General features: G+C 34.5%; 2 protein-coding genes across 3 annotated transcripts in view; both read left to right on the top strand.

Annotated features, from left to right (window-relative positions):
• Positions 1 to 793: 793 nt before the first annotated feature.
• LOC100374284 (putative phytanoyl-CoA dioxygenase) lies at positions 794 to 16,462 on the top strand. The gene is made up of 8 exons (XM_085496596.1): positions 794 to 967; positions 1,326 to 1,483; positions 12,619 to 12,790; positions 12,890 to 12,971; positions 13,137 to 13,318; positions 14,420 to 14,569; positions 15,345 to 15,491; positions 15,790 to 16,462. Exons 1-8 carry the CDS (start codon positions 893 to 895, stop codon positions 15,844 to 15,846), a joined length of 1,023 nt encoding a protein of 340 aa, XP_085352722.1. The 5' UTR covers positions 794 to 892; the 3' UTR covers positions 15,847 to 16,462.
• Positions 16,463 to 18,349: 1,887 nt separating this feature from the next.
• The window catches only part of LOC102804596 (protein tyrosine phosphatase domain-containing protein 1-like), a 41,384-nt gene continuing 35,372 nt past the window's right edge, over positions 18,350 to 24,361 (top strand). For both annotated transcript variants that reach the window (XM_085497180.1, XM_078011859.2), the window contains exon 1: positions 18,350 to 18,455. The gene's annotated coding sequence lies outside the window, so the exon portion shown is untranslated. The remainder of the gene's footprint in view (positions 18,456 to 24,361) is intronic.

Here is a 24,361-nt window from a genome sequence, read left to right as displayed (position 1 = left end):
TTTTTGCATAACATTTTGTGTTAGATTAGGCCACATTAGCCACAGTCACTTGGGGGCTGAAAATCAATAAATACTAATTTTCAAAAAAAAATCATCCGCTATACGTATATAAATTGTTTTTGAAAATTAGTATTTATTGATTTTCAGCCCCCAAGTGACTGTGACATTAGCCTAGTGTAGACTTACTGTGCCCATGCAATTGTGTCTAAAACAAAATTTCAGTAAGATTTAGCCATCTTTGTGTTAAAAATTATAGCTAATGCCACTTTAAAATACTTGAAGCGTTTATAGTCTGCATTGGAAAAAGTAAATATGATGAAAACACTTCATAATTCTACAATAAACACGTTTTGAAAAGTTTTTACTTTCACATCGCCTTGAAAAATGCTTTCTCCCTACACAAATGTTTTTTTTGTTTTTTTTCCAACACACATGTTTCAAAAGTGCTTCCACAAGAAATGAGCGTTAAAATGTGTTTATTGTCACAACAAAGGTGCTTTTACTAGTCTAAGACCATTTTGTACCGAGCTTTGACGCAAAACACGATCCCAATATTGAACAGTGTTAATTTGTATCCGAGATACCTTTTCAAAAGTACTAGTATATCCATTGATATAGTATATCCAAAATATGCTGCTACAGACTGTAGATGCTGCAAAAAAACAAAAAAAAAAACCTGCCAGTGTGCATGCGCCATTGCTCCATTTGATCGTTTTTGATTGCATTGGAATATGAGGGCGCCATCTTCACGAAAAAATTACACTAGTAAGCCTTTGATTACTAACTACAAAGGTCGCAGAACAATAACAATTGTCGTATACACGGTTAGTAACCGTGCCGTATATGACTAGGGACGGCTGATTTAGCAGTTCAGTTCGCATTACAAGGAAGAATGGCAGCCAAGGACAGGCTCCTGATTCTCCTTCGGCACCTAGATCATGGAGACGCACCGGTTAACACTGCAATTGTATCCTTTTTACATATTATTGTCCTCGGCCACGGCCACGAGTTTACAAATTAGTTATTCCTAGGAAAGGTGCAATTTTATTTTTGACAGATCCGTTGTATAAAGACAAAATATAGGCGACACATATCGTTTTTAATACAGCGACACGTACTCACGATCGTTCGGCCTATATAATTGATGTATATTGTGTCTTGGTGTCACATTTTTTTCATTCATTCAACGTGGACGACTCGATTTCGTTTAATACTCCCACTGTACTTCACTAAGCTAACTGCGACACGGGTGAACGTACTCATCACACTCATTCAAAGTCCAATCCAACAGACCAAAATTCAAACACTTAACATATTTCCTATAGACATGTCACCCAACGTCAGCCGTTATAAGCGAAGTAAAATCCATTGACTATGTGCTGAATAACAGCGTACTAACCAAAGAACAAACCAGATTTTACGAGAAGAATGGGTTTTTAGTTATTCCTAAACTCGTTTCCCAAGAAGAAATAGACAAATACAGGTAGCGATGACGTAATTACGATTACATTATCTCAAAATAAATCTATCGTTTGCCACCCTAGCCTACTCGGCTGAAGCTAGCAGACACTCCCAGCAGACAGTGGAAGCTAGCAGACACACTAGCAGCCACAGTCTATAAGGCATAATAATGCTTTGAATCAAAGTTTATCACATCTTTTTGCATCACGTAATCATAGTTTGACATCAATATATTAATGTAAATGGCTAATATTCATTTAAACAGAGAAATTCTAACAAATGTACTCACTCCCCCTGAAAGTGTATCTCTATGTGAGTGTATATAAACACTATTCCCAATATTTGTTGGGAAATATTGAGTGTGCACCTTATCTACTTATATGGTATGAAACATACATGTATTGACTACAATTTGTGATAGGTGACATTTAATAATTAGCAGACAATTTTAAAATATGGAAATCATTTATATCTCCTAATACAATGAAACATGTGTTTGGCTGTGACATGCCTTCTGGATTTGTAGAGAATGATATACCAAAATCATCCTCTTTCATTTTCCCCCCCAAATACATGGGAACATCTTCGAAAACATCAAACTGGGAGACTATTTCCAAAAGGTGAATGGCAGTCAACAATTGAAAAGGGTATTGCACAGTCAAATCCATACTGTGCTATAATGTTTAATTATCACAAAGTCACAACAACAAATTCCCCAAATCTAAAGGGCTGCTTTTTCCAAGCACGAGGTCATTGTCAGTCGCAACACTGTTCTGTGACTGACAATAAAAATGAAAAAATTATACAAATGTGAAATATATTATGAAGGAAAAATGAAGCATGATCCAACAGAAAATTATAGCTCGACCCATTCGTGGCGAGAGAAGACGTGAGTTAGAAAACAAATTTGCAGCTGGTACAAAGCCATTTAAACACTACATAACAGAAATGGAAAATTTAGATGGACAACAGATTCTTTCAGGCAACAGAAATACAACTGGTAAAACTCAAAGTGTATTTCAGAAAATTTCAAGTGAAGCCAGAACCAGTAAAAGACTACATAATGATGAAATACAAAGTATTCTGACAATGAAAGATGAAATGGCATCTAACCAACAAAATTGTAAAGTTAAAGGGTTTATACAACATTTTAGTGTCTCACCACTTTTTAGTCCCCGTTCGGACGCAGTCCGAAAACGGGGACTTATGTTTTGCCCTGTGTGCGTCCGTCCGTCCGTGCGTCCGTGCGTCCGTGCGTCCGTGATCACCTGTATCTTGAACATGCATGGACCGATTAAGTTCAAACTTCACTCATACATCACACCTTATATGGGACATATGCACATGCATTTTTTTCATGATCCGATTAACGATAGCCGAATAGCGGCCATTTTAAGGCCGAAAATGCATCAAAATCGCACATTTTCACCATTCCGGACCCGGATCTCAGTTATGCATGGACGGATTTTGTTCAAATTTGGTACATACATTAAACATAATAGGACCTTGATGCACGTCATTTTTTTTTTTGGATCGGGTTCGAAATGGCCGACTGGCGGCCATTTTGTTTTAAAGAATTCAGTTCTGGATCCGTATCCGAGACATGTCTGGATTGATCAAGTTCAAACTTCACACACACAAGGTACATCATGTCACAAATATGTATGTGCATTTGTTTCATGATCTCATTAACGATAGCCGAATAGCGGCCATTTTAAGGCCGAAAATGCATCAAAATCGCACATTTTCACCATTCCGGACCCGGATCTCAGTTATGCATGGACGGATTTTGTTCAAATTTGGTACATACATTAAACATAATAGGACCTTGATGCACGTCATTTTTTTTTTTGGATCGGGTTCGAAATGGCCGACTGGCGGCCATTTTGTTTTAAAGAATTCAGTTCTGGATCCGTATCTGAGACATACTTGGATTGATCGAGTTCAAACTTCACACACACAAGGTACATCATGTCACAAATATGTATGTGCATTTGTTTCATGATCTCATTAACGATAGCCAAATGGCGGTCGCTTTAAGGCCGAAAATGCATTGAAATCGCACATTTTCACCATTCCGGACCCGGATCTCAGTTATGCATGGACGGATTTCATTCAAATTTGGTACATACATTAAACATAATAGGACCTTGATGCACGTCATTTTTTTTTCGGATCAAGTTCGAAATAGCCGACTGGCGGCCATTTTGTTTTAAAGAATTCAGTTCTGGATCCGTATCCGAGACATGTCTGGATTGATCAAGTTCAAACTTCACACACACAAGGTACATCATGTCACAAATATGTATGTGCATTTGTTTCATGATCTCATTAACGATAGCCAAATGGGGGCCGCTTTAAGGCCGAAAATGCATTGAAATCGCACATTTTCACCATTCCGGACCCGTATCTCAGTTATGCATGGATGGATTTTGTTCAAATTTGGTACATACATTAAACATAATAGGACCTTGATGCACGTCTTTTTTTTTTTCCCGGATCAAATTCGAAATGGCCGACTGGCGGCCATTTTGTTAAAGAATTCAGTTCTGGATCCGTATCCAAGACATGTCTGGATTGATCAAGTTCAAACTTCACACACACATGGTACATCATGTCACAAATAGATATGTGCATTTGTTTCATGATCTGCTTAACAATAGCGGAATGATGGCCATTTTAAGGCCGAAAATGCATCAAAATCACATATTTTCACAATTCCAGAACCGGATCTCAGTCATGCATGGATGGATTTTGTTCAGATTTAGCACAATGTGTTGTACATATGCAGGTGCATTTCGGTCATGATCTGCTTTGAATGTATATGTCACTCAAATATGAACGGAACAGGGACGTGTCATTGACAATGACTTGTTGTTGTTTGTTTTACTGAAGCAGGTGTCCGGTTTTGGCATGATTTGAGTAAAAAGGTTGTGGCTTTCTGGGATGCTACTGGTGGATGTCTTAAATCAACATTATCATCTGGGCGTTTGTTTTACTATGAACTAACAGTTGCAAATCCAGTTGGTCAAGGGCCAGATCTCCCACTTTCCTTTATGATCACTGAAGCACACAGCTTACCATACATATCATTCTGGATGCAGTGTTTTCGTCATGCAGAAAAAACAATATTTGGATTTCATGAAATATCACAACCATTACAAATTAACAGTGATGAAAGCTGGGTTTTTCTTTTGGCAACTTTAGAAGTTTTTAATCAGGAAACATTAGAAGCTTTTCTACAAAGAGCCTGGCGTATAGTCAATGGCCAATCAAGAAAGGATGACTTGCAAAAAACAATTCCTCATGCATGTGCAAGTCATTTCATGAAAAAGGTTAAACGTTCACTCAAAACATTCATTAGTGAAAAATCAGCAAATCTGAGCATCATGTATTGCATGAGTCTTCTTTTAAATTCTCCAAACTTAGATGATTTTGATGAAACTTTGTATAAAATAATGGTGCTTTTGCACAGTAAACAACAATCACCAACATTAGAACAGGCATGCAAACATTTGGAGTCAAAAGTCAGGAACATTGATAATTTAGGTGGGGTCACCATTAAATATTGCATTGAAAAACCAGATAATCTTTCAAAAGAAGAGACAAAAACTGTTTTAGCCCAACAAACTGAAGAGGATTTTCTTACAACATTCAATTCAAATTTCAAACAACATTTCAATGAGATCAAAGAAAAGGCAAAAATTGAAACTGAAAATCAACAACATACAGAAATGATCAAGACAAATGCATATTATTCACCCAAATTAGCAGATTTTATGTGCAAATATTACTTACCAACATGTCCTTTTTGGTCTGGGTTATTGTTGGGAGATCTGACACGTCATGAACAGACAAATAAATTAACTAATAAAAACTATAATTTCATTGACAGGGGAAATGCAAGGACAATAGGTCATAGTGAACGTAGAATGGGGATTTTAAAGAATATTCAACTTGGCGGTAAAACACTCAGATTGGATGAATTTATTTCTGATGTATATGGGGATATAAAAGGTCAACAAAATGCATTTACTAGCAATCTTCTCGTTGGTAAGAAACGCAAAATGCAAACAACAATTAGAGAACAATGGGATAGCAAAAAAAGAAAAAACCAAAGAACATTTTCTTATCAAGCCACACCACCAAAGTCAATAAAGGTTTTTTCGCAAAAATTAAGACAAATTAAAAGTACTACGTCAACAGATACATTCAAGAAATTTATTAGCAATACAAAACAATGTTCAGGACCAAACGATTTACATCGTTTCAACAGAGAACTTGGCCAAGAGTGGCATAATACACCTGATTTAATAAAAGATGAACTAAATCATTTGTCACCTTCAACACCAGATCCAAATCATTCAATTCAAACGATTTCGGCAAATAGTAATGTAGTTGTTGGATTAGAAAACTTTTCTAATAATTGTTGGTTTAATGCTGTTATTCAAAGTATTCTACACTGTGAATCAGTAAAGAATTCCCTGATGAAAAATCAATCAACACTCAGGGATTTCATAGAAGTATCACAAAATGAACGATTTTCGTTTGACAACTTGCATCAGTTACTAAACAAGATGTTAACAACTTCCAAAATGTCTCTAACAAAAACAGATATGGCCAATACACTTAGGTCTAGCAGTCAAATAGCGAGATTACAATTAAGGAAGCAACATGATGCACATGAATTTTATATTAACTTCATTGATAAATTCCTCAAGTACAGGGGCTTACAGACAGAAATGATAATAACACGAGAAAGAACTTGCAACACATGTGGGCATAAAACAAGAACAGATGAAATATTAAGTTACATACAACTAAACTTCCCAACTAACCAAAAACAAGATAGTTTTACACTACAAGATATTTTACAGCGTTTATTTGAAAGAGAGGAAATTCACGTAGACTGTGAGAGTTTGCAATGTAAAAATGAAAATCGAATAATTACGTCACAAGCCTTCATTAAATCAACATCTAATATTCTTGTCATATTATTGACCAGGCACAGCTGGAATAAAAGAACAAAACGGTTATCTAAAATCAAAAATGAAATTGAACTGGAGGACAAAATTGATCTTTCTCCTTTAATGAAAAACCCTATTAGTGAAAATAACTACATAATAAAGTCAAGTGTATCTCATAAGTGGTTAAAGTGCACACTCAATATTTTTACTGTAATTAGTGACTTAATTAGTGTCTGCTAGCATATAGATAGGGCAGTTATACCATAATTATGATTTCCATATTTTAAAATTTTCTGCTAATTATTAAATGTCACCTATCACAAATTGTAGTTATTACATGTATGTTTCATACCACATAAGTGGTTAAAGTGCACACTCAATATTTTTACTGTAATTTGTGACTTAATTAGTGTCTGCTAGCAAAAAGGGCAGTTCCACCACAATTATGATTTCCATATTTTAAAATTGTCTGCTAATTATTAAATGTCACCTATTACAAATTGTTGTCAATACATGTATGTTTCAAACCAGATAAGTGGTTAAGGTGCACACTCAATATTTAGTCCCCGTTCGGACGCAGTCCGAAAACGGGGACTTATGTTTTGCCCTGTGTGCGTCCGTGCGTCCGTGCGTCCGTGATCACCTGTATCTCGAACATGCATGGACCGATTAAGTTCAAACTTCACTCATACATCACACATTATATGGGACATATGCACATGCATTTTTTTCATGATCCGATTAACGATAGCCGAATAGCGGCCATTTTAAGGCCGAAAATGCATCAAAATCGCACATTTTCACCATTCCGGACCCGGATCTCAGTTATGCATGGACGGATTTCATTCAAATTTGGTACATACATTAAACATAATAGGACCTTGATGCACGTCATTTTTTTTTTTGGATCGGGTTCGAAATGGCCGACTGGCGGCCATTTTGTTTTAAAGAATTCAGTTCTGGATCCGTATCTGAGACATGCTTGGATTGATCGAGTTCAAACTTCACACACACAAGATACATCATGTCACAAATATGTATGTGCATTTGTTTCATGATCTCATTAACGATAGCCAAATGGCAGCCGCTTTAAGGCCGAAAATGCATTGAAATCGCACATTTTCACCATTCCGGACCCGGATCTCAGTTATGCATGGACGGATTTCATTCAAATTTGGTACATACATTAAACATAATAGGACCTTGATGCACGTCATTTTTTTTTTCGGATCAAGTTCGAAATAGCCGACTGGCGGCCATTTTGTTTTAAAGAATTCAGTTCTGGATCCGTATCCGAGACATGTCTGGATTGATCAAGTTCAAACTTCACACACACAAGGTACATCATGTCACAAATATGTATGTGCATTTGTTTCATGATCTCATTAACGATAGCCAAATGGGGGCCGCTTTAAGGCCGAAAATGCATTGAAATCGCACATTTTCACCATTCCGGACCCATATCTCAGTTATGCATGGATGGATTTTGTTCAAATTTGGTACATACATTAGACATAATAGGACCTTGATGCACGTCATTTTTTTTTTCGGATCAAGTTCGAAATAGCCGACTGGCGGCCATTTTGTTTTAAAGAATTCAGTTCTGGATCCGTATCCGAGACATGTCTGGATTGATCAAGTTCAAACTTCACACACACAAGGTACATCATGTCACAAATATGTATGTGCATTTGTTTCATGATCTCATTAACGATAGCCAAATGGGGGCCGCTTTAAGGCCGAAAATGCATTGAAATCGCACATTTTCACCATTCCGGACCCATATCTCAGTTATGCATGGATGGATTTTGTTCAAATTTGGTACATACATTAAACATAATAGGACCTTGATGCACGTCTTTTTTTTTTTTCGGATCAAGTTCGAAATGGCCGACTGGCGGCCATTTTGTTAAAGAATTCAGTTCTGGATCCGTATCCAAGACATGTCTGGATTGATCAAGTTTAAACTTCACACACACATGGTACATCATGTCACAAATAGATATGTGCATTTGTTTCATGATCTGCTTAACAATAGCGGAATGATGGCCAATTTAAGGCCGAAAATGCATCAAAATCACGTATTTTCACAATTCCAGAACCGGATCTCAGTCATGCATGGATGGATTTTGTTCAGATTTAGCACAATGTGTTGTACATATGCAGGTGCATTTCGGTCATGATCTGCTTTGAATGTATATGTCACTCAAATATGAACGGAACGGGGACGTGTCATTGACAATGACTTGTTTAACTGTAATTTGTGACTTAATTGGTGTCTGCTAGCAAATAGATAGGGCAGTTCTACCACAATTATGATTTCCATATTTTAAAATTGTCTGCTAATTATTAAATGTCACCTATCACAAATTGTAGTCAATACATGAATGTTCCATACCACACAGGTGGTTAAGGTGCACACTCAATATTTTAACTGTAATTTGTGATTTAATTAGTGTCTGCTAGCAAAAAGAGCAGTTCTACCATAAGAATGATTTCCATATTTTAAAATTGTCTGCTAATTATTAAATGTCACCTATCACAAATTGTAGTCAATACATGTATGTTTCATACCACATAGGTGGTTAAGGTGCACACTCAATATTTTTACTGTAATTTGTGACTTAATTAGTGTCTGCTAGCAAAAAGGGCAGTTCCACCACAATTATGATTTCCATATTTTAAAATTGTCTGCTAATTATTAAATGTCACCTATTACAAATTGTAGTCAATACATGTATGTTTCATACCACATAGATGGTTAAGGTGCACACTCAATATTTTTACTGTAATTAGTGACTTAATTAGTGTCTGCTAGCAAATAGATAGGGCAGTTCTACCATAATTATGATTTCCATATTTTAAAATTGTCTGCTAATTATTAAATGTCACCTATTACAAATTGTAGTCAATACATGTATGTTTCATACCAGATAAGTGGTTAAGGTGCACACTCAATATTTTTACTGTAATTTGTGACTTAATTAGTGTCTGCTAGCAAAAAGGGCAGTTCCACCACAATTATGATTTCCATATTTTAAAATTGTCTGCTAATTATTAAATGTCACCTATTACAAATTGTAGTCAATACATGTATGTTTCATACCAGATAAGTGGTTAAGGTGCACACTCAATATTTTTACTGTAATTAGTTACTTAATTAGTGTCTGCTAGCAAATAGATAGGGCAGTTCTACCATAATTATGATTTCCATATTTTAAAATTGTCTGCTAATTATTAAATGTCACCTATTACAAATTGTAGTCAATACATGTATGTTTCATACCACATAGATGGTTAAGGTGCACACTCAATATTTTTACTGTAATTAGTGACTTAATTAGTGTCTGCTAGCAAATAGATAGGGCAGTTCTACCATAATTATGATTTCCATATTTTAAAATTGTCTGCTAATTATTAAATGTCACCTATTACAAATTGTAGTCAATACATGTATGTTTCATACCACATAGATGGTTAAGGTGCACACTCAATATTTTTACTGTAATTAGTGACTTAATTAGTGTCTGCTAGCAAATAGATAGGGCAGTTCTACCATAATTATGATTTCCATATTTTAAAATTGTCTGCTAATTATTAAATGTCACCTATTACAAATTGTAGTCAATACATGTATGTTTCATACCACATAAGTGGTTAAGGTGCACACTCAATATTTTTACTGTAATTAGTGACTTAATTAGTGTCTGCTAGCAAATAGATAGGGCAGTTCTACCATAATTATGATTTCCATATTTTAAAATTGTCTGCTAATTATTAAATGTCACCTATTACAAATTGTAGTCAATACATGTATGTTTCATACCACATAAGTGGTTAAGGTGCACACTCAATATTTTTACTGTAATTTGTGACTTAATTGGTGTCTGCTAGCAAATAGATAGGGCAGTTCTACCATAATTATGATTTCCATATTTTAAAATTGTCTGCTAATTATTAAATGTCACCTATTACAAATTGTAGTCAATACATGTATGTTTCATACCACATAAGTGGTTAAGGTGCACACTCAATATTTTTACTGTAATTAGTGACTTAATTAGTGTCTGCTAGCAAATAGATAGGGCAGTTCTACCATAATTATGATTTCCATATTTTAAAATTGTCTGCTAATTATTAAATGTCACCTATTACAAATTGTAGTCAATACATGTATGTTTCATACCAGATAAGTGGTTAAGGTGCACACTCAATATTTTTACTGTAATTAGTGACTTAATTAGTGTCTGCTAGCAAATAGATAGGGCAGTTCTACCATAATTATGATTTCCATATTTTAAAATTGTCTGCTAATTATTAAATGTCACCTATTACAAATTGTAGTCAATACATGTATGTTTCATACCAGATAAGTGGTTAAGGTGCACACTCAATATTTTTACTGTAATTTGTGACTTAATTAGTGTCTGCTAGCAAATAGATAGGGCAGTTCTACCATAATTATGATTTCCATATTTTAAAATTGTCTGCTAATTATTAAATGTCACCTATCACAAATTGTAGTCAATACATGTATGTTTCATACCACATAGATGGTTAAGGTGCACACTCAATATTTTTACTGTAATTAGTGACTTAATTAGTGTCTGCTAGCATATAGATAGCGCAGTTCTACCATAATTATGATTTCCATATTTTAAAATTTTCTGCTAATTATTAAATGTCACCTATCACAAATTGTAGTTATTACATGTATGTTTCATACCACATAAGTGGTTAAAGTGCACACTCAATATTTTTACTGTAATTTGTGACTTAATTAGTGTCTGCTAGCATATAGATAGGGCAGTTCTACCATAATTATGATTTCCATATTTTAAAATTGTCTGCTAATTATTAAATGTCACCTATCACAAATTGTAGTCAATACATGTATGTTTCATACCACATAGATGGTTAAGGTGCACACTCAATATTTTTACTGTAATTAGTGACTTAATTAGTGTCTGCTAGCATATAGATAGCGCAGTTCTACCATAATTATGATTTCCATATTTTAAAATTTTCTGCTAATTATTAAATGTCACCTATCACAAATTGTAGTTATTACATGTATGTTTCATACCACATAAGTGGTTAAAGTGCACACTCAATATTTTTACTGTAATTTGTGACTTAATTAGTGTCTGCTAGCATATAGATAGGGCAGTTCTACCATAATTATGATTTCCATATTTTAAAATTGTCTGCTAATTATTAAATGTCACCTATTACAAATTGTAGTCAATACATGTATGTTTCATACCACATAGGTGGTTAAGGTGCACACTCAATATTTTTACTGTAATTAGTGACTTAATTAGTGTCTGCTAGCAAAAAGAGCAGTTCCACCACAATTATGATTTCCATATTTTAAAATTGTCTGCTAATTATTAAATGTCACCTATCACAAATTGTTGTCAATACATGTATGTTCCATACCACATAGGTGATTAATGTGCACACTCAATATTTTAACTGTAATTTGTGATTTAATTAGTGTCTGCTAGCAAAAAGAGCAGTTCTACCATAATTATGATTTCCATATTTTAAAATTGTCTGCTAATTATTAAATGTCACCTATCACAAATTGTAATCAATACATGTATGTTTCATACCATATAAGTCGATAAGGTGCACACTCAATATTTCCCAAAAATATATAGTGTAAAAAAGAGATGAAGGCTCCAGCCAGCTCAAAACAGACGAACAGAATGAAAAATAAAATCTATAAAAAATACAAGGTTGAAGATTATTAGTTGCTCTTTCACATTTCGCCAAAGCCTTACCTATATTTTCCCTATATATGCAGAATAAATCAAGATGACTACACTAATTGACTCAATTTACGAATAATTAACGGTTTTCCCGAATGCACGGCGTGGCCTGTTCAGCATTTTGTCAACAACCAATCACAAGACTGGTTACGAACCACATCGAGGTCACGACTCGGTTAGCCTTGCTCAACTGGTTCGTAACCAGTCTAATATTCTTCAACCTGGTATTTTTTTAGATTTTATTTTTCATTCTTTTCGTCTGTTTTTTTTTAGTTTAAAAAATGTGAGCTGGCTGGAGCCGTCATCCATTGTCTATTTCTTGCACTAGATACCAGCCGGAGGGCTGGGCTCTCTGTGCTACATCATGTATACCTATACTTATGCCATAATGTAACATATGCACTATTTTATAGAAACGTGTTTGAAGCTCTCTGCACTGGAGAAATGAAAGCCCCATTCGGCTTGACAATAATGAGAGACGTATCGATAGCAAAGTCAGAATTTGTAGCAGGAAAAAAGGCTATTACTAAAATTCAAAACTTTCAAAATGTGCCAGAGTTGATGGAGTATTGTGCTCTTCCTGAGGTATGAGTATGTTTTAGTTTATGTATATTGTGCATACATTCGTTCACGTTCTTTATCAATCAAACTGTGTTGTTAGTAACGAATTGGTTGTTACCACAGGTTACTAAGTACGCTAAAGCTTTCATTGGTCCAAATATTATGGCTATGCATACCATGTTGATTAACAAACCTCCAGATCCAGGTATGTTTATTATTTTAACAAATGTTCAATGAGGCTTTTCATCATAAGTAGAACATTTTGCAAAATATGCTGCCAATCAACTACAAAAATAACATTTATCATTTTCAAATAGTCGTACTAAACAACAAGGTCGACATAACCGCAATACCATTTATATGAATATAGGCACAAAAAGTTCCCGTCATCCAATGCACCAAGACCTGTACTACTTCCCGTTTCGCCCAGCTGAGAGGATCGTCTGTTCGTGGACAGCCATGGAGAAAGTTCATCGTAAAAATGGATGTCTGGTGGTATTACCAGGGACTCACCGAGGGGAAATGTTAGAACATGGATACCCAAAATGGGAGGTAAAAATCATTGCCCCCCATTCATTTTCTACAGCATTTCATGTTATATCCATTTTTAAATTGAACTTGTAACACTATGATAATGACTTTCCGTTTTCAACATTGTGAAATTCTTTCGTTTTTTGAGATAAAAAAAACTTGAAAAAAATGATTTTGACAATGTAATTCAGAGATTTATATTAAGAATAATTCATAACGAAATGTATTCCCTATGCACCTATAAATAATTTACATAATTACCGACTACACAAGAATATTACATAAGAAGAATAATTTGCTATATTCTCTACATTTTTGGCTTTTATTTGTCTTGAATTATGACTCAAATATATATGATTTCACTTGGTAAAAATACTGTATTTTTCTGCATAAAAACGAAAGAATTTCACAATATCGAAAACAGATATTGGGCCATTCCAGTTTATATCTGCACCCCCTGTTGATGAGCTTGTGTGTTTACTTCATACAGGGTATAATTTCCATAGGTGTATAAGTCATACAAAGTTTTATTTCCAAATCACCATTCACCATACAATAATGGAAATCCAAAACTACAGTTCCTACTTATGGTGTTGATGAGTTCCATTGTGCCACCATACAGAGTAGGATTTCCAAATATAACTCTCATCATATGCTAATTTACCAAGTTCAAAATTTTATATTTGATAATGGAAATCCAAACTAGTCCTGATTCATGGTGTTGATGAGCTCATTCGTGCCACCATCCTTATCTAATTTCAGTAATAACTATTTCATACTGGCCCAATTTTTTACCATATACAGTCAGAATTCCAAGTTTTTTTAGTCATACTGTTGGAAATCTAACCTCATCAACCGGTATGTGGCGAGATAAACTAGGCCATATTTTATTTAGTAGCCATAATTCCCTGGATTTCCAGGAATTTTTTTCCATACTCGTCTGGATTTCCAGATTCTGTTTCTCTATATACAGTTGGAATTCCGGGGTATTTTCCCCATCATACAGTGCTGGAAATCCGACCACATCAACAGGGGGGGGGGTGAAGATATAAACTGGAATGGCCCATTGCAGTGTTTTGTTTATTCTTGTACTTGACAATGTGTGCATTCTACTCTTTTTAGGGTGGTGTAAATAAGATGTACCATGGCATATTAGACTATTCGCCCGACCAACCACGTGTTCATTTGGAAATGGAAGCAGGAGACACTGTGTTCTTCCATCCTTTGCTGATCCATGGATCTGGAATGAATCGTACTGATGGTTTCAGAAAGGTGTAAACATAATTTGTTTAAAACTGAAAGATGGACGAGAACATGTATTTGTAGTATTTACATTTGACACTGTTTATATTTATAGATATACGTACAATAACAATCACTAAGCGTGTGTATTAGCGGTTTAATTATTCACCTAGCAAATAATATGTTGTTATATGCTATTGCAAATGCAAGAGAAGATAGGTGGTACAGGTTACAGGGAATAAAAAGGCATTTTATGTTTTCACAGGAAATAAAATGAAAGTTCTATTTACAGTATAAAATAAGTTTTTACACTTTACAGATAAAACAAATTCCTAATTACATTTTTATAATATATTTGATAATTTGTGTTTAAGAATCAAAATTGTAAATTGCGTAAGAATTACGAAATTTAATGTGGAAAATGTTTTATACGCTTACAAAGAATAAAGTCTTTATACAAATTAAGGATGAATAAAATAACTGATAATTGATGATAAATCTTACTTCGATTTGGTCAACAGTATGGAGTATCAAACAGCAATATCAAAAAAATGTATGTTTTCATGCATATTTCGTTTTTGAATAATGTGAATGAAACTATTTATCAAATACAAATATGTTTTCAAATTGCAAATGTCTCAACAGAGGAAAAATAAATCTCATTTCTCCATTCACTGTAGTCAGCAGTATTGACTCTCGTACTTTCCTCTGAAAAGCTTGTACAATATATTCCTTATAAATTTGATTTCCAACTGCAATTGTAAATGATTACCACATAACGAACACATTCATTGGTTTCTTACAGTCCATCTCCTGTCACTATGCCAGTTCAGATTGCCAGTATATCGATACATCTGGTTCTATTCAGGACTTTATTTCCGATGAAATGACAAGCTTAGTTAATGACAGAATGAAGAAGAGAGGAATTAAGGACTATAAAATCACGTTTGCAGTAAGTTTATGAACATTTATATTGCGGATGGTCATCAATAATAAATTAATATTCGACACAAGCAACTTACAATTAATTAAAACAGTTCCTACATGTGCACACACACACACACGCACACACACACACATACACACACATACACACACACACACACACACACACGCACACACACACCCACCCACACACACATACATACATACATACATACACATGCACACTTACAGATCCGCTTTCCTTAGGACAATATCTCCAAGGATTTCAAATAACTGTTCGTTTTTGTTCTTTTAACTTACAAAAGGACATATGGAGAATGAAAGGTCGCCTTGTGCATGGAAGAGAAGGAACTCTGACCTAAACCAGCAAGTAACAACGTATCCAAACAAACAAGGAGTCTAGCTTTGAATTTCTAAAATTAAAGTGTATATACGAGTTCATTAAATCTAAAATCTACTGTAGCCAGTATGCCTGAAAACAATACTATTTGCAATATTCGTAGATATGTATGTTATACTTGCAGACCAAATCATCGCAGATAATCTCAAATCTTTTAGTATTAAAAGAACAACGCAATGCAGTTGTGGATATGAACAATGTAAACTAATTGTTATTCACAATGTATATAATGTCATTTACACTTAAATTTCAACAAATTTAATGCATATTTGGATGATGTATATTGTGCAATATGGTAAATGTACTATGTATTTCATCATATGCTTACAGGGAATACAGCGTACAGATCTAATACAAGTAAAAAAACATGAATTGATAGTGGAGAATAATTCACCCATATGTACACATTCACGGGGCTGTGTAGTGCAGTGCACACACACATACACACATTTCCTTTATTGAAATGAATGATATTCTTGGATATGTATGTAATTTTTGCACACCAAATGCATTGAATGTAAGGGTGATATAATTATTGGAAATGTACTTTATTGTAATAAAACAATGTTTAACGATCACTATCAATGTGTACATCTTAATTAATTGTTATTCATTATGATATAGCAGGTATGTTGTATCCACTTTTGAACGTTTTCGTTTCGGTCATTATAATATTTTACTGGTAGATCCATTTGAATGAAACTTTTCTCCTTACTAAACTACAAATGTAGAGTACGCTAGAATATTTGTTCATAAAAACGACTGTTTTTACATTCATTATTTGGTTCTTATTTGTATGATTGACAATTACTACTGTTTATATGCTACAGAAATGACATCACTTATGTATGTGATGTAATCAATCAACAGATAAATCATGTGACTCGACAAATAACTCCTAGCCTAGTTCATGTGGATGGAAATATCAAAGTGTCCTTCGAAGGAATCTATATTGGTACCTGCACTTAAAGTACTAACTACTAATTAAATAAAAACAAACGACGACGTTTAATTATACATGTATACCCCAGGTACATCCAGGTATTTTCTATATGGTTTACCGTTTCGATTACCGGCACCTATATTTACTGATTTCCACACCCCAGCCTATCAGACAAATAAGCAAGAAATACTCTCATGATCCAAATTCGCATTTAAAGTAGCTATTTCATGGAGCAATGTATTAATCAAGTAGTCTAGAAAATGAAATGAATGCCGTGAAACAATTTGTTTCGAATATGTTCAATGTTAACAGTCATTTCTCATTATAAAACTTCATGAGCAAACTAAAAACTAAACTTTTATGCTATTTTAGCTTAATTCAAATTATGATTCAATACACTCTGGAGACCTCACTTAAATCAAAACAATGTGTTTTATGGTGCAGTGGGAGGTATGGCCCATTGAAGAACAGCCTCAAAGCTGTTTTCAAAAAATTGCCAAAAAATCAATATTTTTGTCATTAAAGTCTGAATATTTCAAATAATATTGAAACAATGTCGCATTGATAATTCATATTCTATTGAGACCTTTTTTTGGATATATCACATGTTGATATTTGTCTGTGATTTGGTCATTATATACGATTTTGATTTCAAAACATGTTATGATCGTTGGCATATTTTTTCTTGTTTGGCACAAAAAACCGAGGGTTGTATGGGTGCTTGGTATACCCTTCCAACCCATGGACAGCCGTTCTTGTCCTGTTATCGTACACTGATGGGTATAAATATATTAATGTTGACCGTTAAATTTTGTGGTACAGTAATGTGTTGGAATTATTTTATTATTATTCAATGTATAGAAGATGATGATGACTTCCGTAGTATTTGCATGTCAATGTGGTGGTTGGTATATAGTATTTTTTCTTGTCATGTTTCTTCTACTAAGAACATATTTAAAGCAATCAGCACGGAGGAAATAAATCTTCGCTCGGATTGATAGCCATGAGGGTCGTGGCCACATTGCCAAGTCTGAATTTGTAGGAAGATAAAAAGTTATCACAATGCTTCAAAACTTTCAAAACGTTTAAGAACTAATGAACTACAAAAAAGGTATAAGTGCATATTGTAGCCATACATCGAAATATTGCTTTCAGTCGTACTATACACCACTAGAACCGTGATCAATCAGAACGCTGAATCGGAAAATACATTTCTTGATCTGTTCACAGGGAGCCCAGTAACTATAATCAACTGTAGTACGCAGTCTCTGTGAGCGCGGGGGGGGGGGGGGGTATCGGCTGGTATCGAGTGTAAGAAATAGACTATTTCTTACACTCGATACCAGCCGATACCCCCCCCCCCCTCCCCCGCGCTCATAGAGACTGCGTACTACAGTTGATTATAGTTCCTGGGCTCCCTGTGATCTGCTAGAATGCATGCACATTTTCATTTTGTGATTAGCGCCCTCTTGTGTTCAACTTTGTCTCTCGCTCACACTCGACAGTCACGTGACAAAGTGCAAAATAGCAACAAAATACTTGACAGCTGTAACCGACGCTTATCGGTGCGTGAGGTAACTACACTAAAACAGCTGATATTAACAGGCCAGGGAGATCAAACTCACAAGGTAACTAAATTATGCATGTCATGATGAGTGTTAGAAATGGGTGCAAATGTAAGCTAGCCGCAAAAACTCACGAAATGTATGTGTAAACGTTGTGTTTTTTCTCTCTCTGTCGCGACTTGAACTCAAGTCAAGGAATGACCGATCGACTTTGACACAATTTACCTTGTCTGTATATGCATAAGTTACGTGATGGAAATCATATTTATTCGTTCCCGTATAATATTCAACATACCCACTTGACTTCTGTAGCTTTGTTTTACTTGATAGCACTGTTTACTGTGTCTTATTACTCTAAAACTCAACAGCAACTGGTGTGAAAGCTGTAGTTTCGTTTTCCAAACATGCTGGCAGCGACTTACGCTGTCAGTCACCTGCAGAAATCTGTCACTCAGTTGATCGCAGGTAAATCTGTCCTTCCTTTACCTCCTCTCATCGCATTCTATTCCATTCCATTCACTATATTCGCGACGACTGTACATACTGTCTGTGTACTACTAATTCTGATCTCTGTCGTTCATTTTCTTTATGGTTTTAGGAAAGTACAAACATTTTATTTGGAAAATATATAATCATAAAAAAAATCATTGATTTTGATAACACATCCGTGCACTTGCATACATTTGAGAACAAAAGCTGTTATAAGATGGAAGCTCTAAATGACCAGAAGTAACATAAAATTTCAAAAACAAATATTAATGGTACCGGTACATATAAATGTGGGAATTGCGAGAACTCTCTAGACTTCGGATCAGATAGATACTAGGATAAATAAATGTAATTGGAGCATTTGTTGGTGATTGTGACTTTGACTTTATTCACTTCAACTCTCTGAGCCCCAAAGTCAACTTTAGGCACTATCCACAAAATAGTTCCATTTATAGTCCATAGATAATGTAGACGAATTTTTCAAATTGTTATCAAAAACTAGGAGCAATGTCATATTTTGTCTATTTGGTTCAAAATTAGCATTGAATTCAGTGAAAATTCCAAAAAGGAGACAACAAATTTACCGCATTTTGAGCAGGGAAAAACATTTGGCACTCAAAGGGTAATGCTGTGGGTCTACGTATATGTGTGTACATTTTATAAAATTAGAAAGCCAACCAAGGTAGGTTAACATCTGAGTTTGTTTTGTACAATAAATATGAACCATTTATATAATTTATAGCGGGATTAATACTTTAGCTTAAAGTTGCACTCTTAGAGTATTTATAAAGCTTCATTGAGGTCTTGAGATTATTATTGTGCAAAATATTTGATGGGTGCTGTGTACATTGTGGTAAAAAGCCGAGGATTTATCAGAATTCTGCCATGTGTATTGTAACATTATTTAAAAACATTTGTAAGGCCAGACTTTTTTTATTCTTTGTTTCTGCGTTTTTATAAGTAAATTTTTCACAGCATGTCACCACAAACCATACCATCGCCATATTCGCCTAGTAGTCTCAAACAGCACGCAGAGAGGTCAATACCCGAGATTCACTGTCAATCAACTCGCATAAAGTATAGATCTGTGAGACGCACTCACTACTTGGCGTACGCGAGAAATTACGCTGCAATAACATTTTATTCTTATTTAATTTTCGGCTTCTTTTCATTCTGCGGGTTCGCAAAACAAGGGATAATAAAAATCTGGCCTAAAGGAAATTCTAATACAATCAAATGGGAAGCGAAAATGATTGCCAGGGTGCTGAAGTACTGAATAACATGAAATTTGTCAAATGGGAAGCCAAAACGATTGCCAGGGTGCTGAAGTACTGAATAACATGAAATTTGTCAAATGGGAAGCCAAAACGATTGCCAGGGTGCTGAAGTACTGAATAACATGAAATTTGTCAAATGGGAAGCCAAAACGATTGCCAGGGTGCTGAAGTACTGAATAATGTTGACCAATCCTATAAAATGTTGTGATTTGTTCCCCTGACTCACAAAATAAAGCGGTTAAGAGTGCGTTGAATTTTATGAACATTTCTGGTCCCATGGCCTCACTGATAAAATAACTAGAATGATGGTATTATATCAGGGAAAAAAGCTTGCATCTTTGCAACCTCAGGCTTCTAAATGATGCACAGTGTTCAACATGACATGTTTGTATACCGTATATATAGTATATGGATTGTCTAGAGTATAACTCAGATAAGATTGTTTGCAGACATCGACCCCAATCTGATGTAGACAGAGGCTTCGGTCAACGTATGGGCATTATAGGTGTACACATCTAACTGTTTCTGACATAATGGCTATCAAAATCATGTTCAGTTCTCATTGATTCTGCAACCAATCAGAACTCATGTTATATAGGCCAATTTTTAGTAAGGAACTCTCTAATTGGATGACAAATCCTGTCAGAGATAAGCTGGCTAATTTGGATAGTAATTGGTCTGATATACCGGTAGTTTAAGCGAATGTTTACCAGTGTCTGGAATTAAAAGTGAACAATACCTTTATATATATCAGATTGACATTATACAAATGTACACCCCAACAGAGGTGGACATACAGTTTTAGCGACTTGAAGAGCTCATTGTCAACCGAGCTCATTGCCAACCAAAGCTGAGGTTGACAATGGGCTCTGAGAGTCTCTAAAACTGTATGTCCACTGCTGTTGGGGTGTACATTTGTATTATTATACTGAATAAATCTTAAAACAGAAATTTTGGCACTCAATCATGGCAAACTTAAGTTCACGCTTGTAGAAGAATTGATTTTTGCAACAACATCCGGCGCAATCCTGTGCACAGCTATACGCTACATTGTATTCCAGTTCGATTTACATGTAGAACACTGAAACGAGCTGCACTCGGAGCTGCACACTGCTTGAGTACAGGTTTATGTCAACACCATTCTCTTTCAACAAATACACTGTACATAATATGTCAAAATATGTAACAAAATCAAACAAAACTGTGCCTCTAATACGGTAATCTGATTGGCTGTCATGGTCATGAGGTATAATAATGATCCATGGTAGATATTCTTCAAAAATGTTATCCTCGGGGGCGGAGCTACGTCACAGAATATTCTATGTTGCTAATGTGCGCACCACTCCCACCATGTATTTCTATGGGTTCTGTGCGAGCTGCTGTGGAACGCCGGTCAAAGAGCCGGTGAAAAGGCTAAATTCGAGAAAACAACACAAACTCAATTTTGAAGTAACCCTGAGCAACGGAATGTATATATTTAGTCTCAACAACCATTCTAAAGTACTGTTTTATGAAAGTTTTCGGCCTTTGTTTTCACCGTGATGGTTGCCAGGTGTTGAAAATGCCCAGATGTCTGCCCCGGGAATAATGTACTAGGTAGTTACACTCGTCCTGATTGGAACCCAGGTTCACAGTGCATCATTTTAGATCACTGTTCACCAGCATACCATACAACCTTATTTTTCTTACACAGATGTAAATATACAAAAAATGCACATTGCTTATTTTTCCCCTACCCAGTGGATAAAATTGATACACATTTATTAATCTTTTTTTTTGTTTCGTATTGAAATTTTAATATATTAAGTATGTATTATAGTAATATTCCACTTTAATGTAAAGGCGAAAGACCCATATATATGACCAAATAATCCACTTTTTTCTTTAGTTTTTAATTAAAATCTAATTCACAATTTAAATTGAATTGAATTGCTGAATACTATAAACTGCTTTGTGCGGAAAAATGTGACGAAATTTTATATTCATAAATGTTCTGAAATCATTTAATGGTGAACATTATACCCGACGAAAATTGTACGTTTGACAGTATATGAAAAGCTGTCACCATGACGAGTCTCTATTAAAAATGTACAGCTAAATTTGTACTTGCTTGATATCAGAAGGGCATTAGTGGCTTTATTATTGAGGCTGGCATTATAAACTATGACAAAACATTCATGGCCGAACAACTCACTTTTCTATACGTTAATTAAATTGACCTTTTGAGGACACCACAACAATTATTTCAGAGTGTAGGCTTGAAAACAAGATCCGTTTAATATAAACTGTACTTAGAAGTTCTTGTCAGTCATTCCAGTGATGCTGTTTATTCCATGTTATTAATACCATATTATATATAGATCCAAAGGAGGAAGATCTTCTCTATAGGTCATAATCACCATTTTTGTGTTTGTTTTTTTGTGCATATTTTCTTCTGAATTTTAATAATTAATCTGAACTTTTTGAATGACAAAACATTTTGTACATTTTTAGACATTTTTCTTTAATCACTTTGATTTTTGTACCAAATTAGTGGCTAGCATCTAGTGTGGGATATGGGTCTTGATCATTATTTTTGACCTCAAAACAATTACTGAAGATAGATAGTGGTAATTTGTTAAAAGTGAAAAAAAATTGACTTTGGTGTTCAAAGAATTATTATTACCATAAACATACATGTTTACAAGTAGTAGTTGTAGCAGTCATATTTACAATGTCCCACATGTATGTTCTTGGCACATTATAACCAGGGGATTGTATTGTGGAGTTATTGTGTGGAGAATCAGTACATGTCATTTTTGTTGACTGGTTACATGTTGATCCCCATTGTCTGTGTACAATTTAATCTAGATAAAAATATGTGCTTTTAAGTTGAAGCATGATATTACAGGAAGTTCATACACCAGTGCATTCATATGCAAAATATATAATGTATTATGCTTTGCGAATATCTGACTACAATATCATATTATCTAGGTCATATGGTACTACTGAAGAGTGATATAATTTATTTAGTCTTTGTGCATAATATGAGGTTATTACGAGGATACATCAAAGTATGCACAGAGACAGTACAGCGGAAGTATCGACCGACGTGCAGCGGAGGCCGATGCGACAGCATACTATCTGAGTGCATACCATGAGGTATCTTTGTAATAACCTTATTATTATACATCTTTTCCTACCAAGGATACATCATTAGAATGCAGAAATCCAAAAATTTTAGAACAGAATCAGTGAACTTCTTTGTGTGGAGTCTGGTCAAACCCTGGTTTCAGCCATGTTTGTTTTTATTTTTAGAGGACACTAATGGGTGTAATCATTCCATATTTTGAATTTGCATTTCCTTATATGTTAGGATGAAAATACCCCGTAAAATACCGCAAAATTATGGCACGCTGTAACTTATGGCGTTACGGTGACAGATGTATAATGATAAGTAATAATAATAATAATTGTTTATTGGATCTTCAGAAATACACATTTCTTAGAGTATATAGCAATAGAAATATTAATCAATATAAATGAAATATAACAAGTTAGTACGATTAATTTAAAAAAGTTAATAAAATTTTATAAGTTAAAATCACATGTTTTTTTGCGTTGTTGGAATGCCGTGAAGATGAATTGTGTGACATGCTTAATTGAGGTTTTGTCTGTTATTTTCATTAAAAATTGAAATTTGTCATTATTAGTTTTACTTTCTTTTGGGAGTATTATATGTGCTAACAAATTTTGTCGTCTTCTACTTTAAGCGTATCTGATTCAAAATGTAGACAAATTTGATCTTGTAATGTTGTTTTGGGCATGTGTATCTGTCTGATTTCATACCAAGGTCATACATAAGTATGTTTTTTGTACATGACTGCTTATAATATAGGGTTATTATGCTAGCAGCATGAATTGTAATCTTAAATGTCTTGAAGGTACCAGATTACAATAGATAATACAGTTACACAGACATACAAGGTGGTTAAGTATCAATATATTACCGGTATAATCAATAAGGAACTCAAAGGCTAATAAAATATTATTATTATTACTCAGTAATGACCTTGCAAGGACTACGAAATCCCTTTGTATTCTTCAAACAGTTTGGGTTATATACAAAAATGTTGCCAATGGTTTTTTTTTATAAAGCTAAATAAATGTACATGTACACTCAAAATAATTTCAAAAAATACAAATGATGATTGGCACCGT

This window comes from Saccoglossus kowalevskii, chromosome 3, assembly GCF_978046115.1.
Source record: "Saccoglossus kowalevskii chromosome 3, keSacKowa6.1, whole genome shotgun sequence".
In the NCBI taxonomy this organism is placed as follows: domain Eukaryota; kingdom Metazoa; phylum Hemichordata; class Enteropneusta; family Harrimaniidae; genus Saccoglossus; species Saccoglossus kowalevskii.
The sequence above is the reverse complement of the archived record's forward strand: the minus strand, read 5'-3'. Positions and strand labels throughout refer to the sequence as shown.

Coding starts and splice junctions, on each gene's coding strand:
- LOC100374284 (XM_085496596.1), top strand. CDS start 893: ATGGCAGCCAAGGACAGGCTCCTGATTCTCCTTCGGCACCTAGATCAT. Junction 1,484..12,618: donor GAAGAAATAGACAAATACAG/GTAGCGATGACG, acceptor ACTATTTTATAG/AAACGTGTTTGAAGCTCTCT. Junction 13,319..14,419: donor ATGGATACCCAAAATGGGAG/GTAAAAATCATT, acceptor TACTCTTTTTAG/GGTGGTGTAAATAAGATGTA.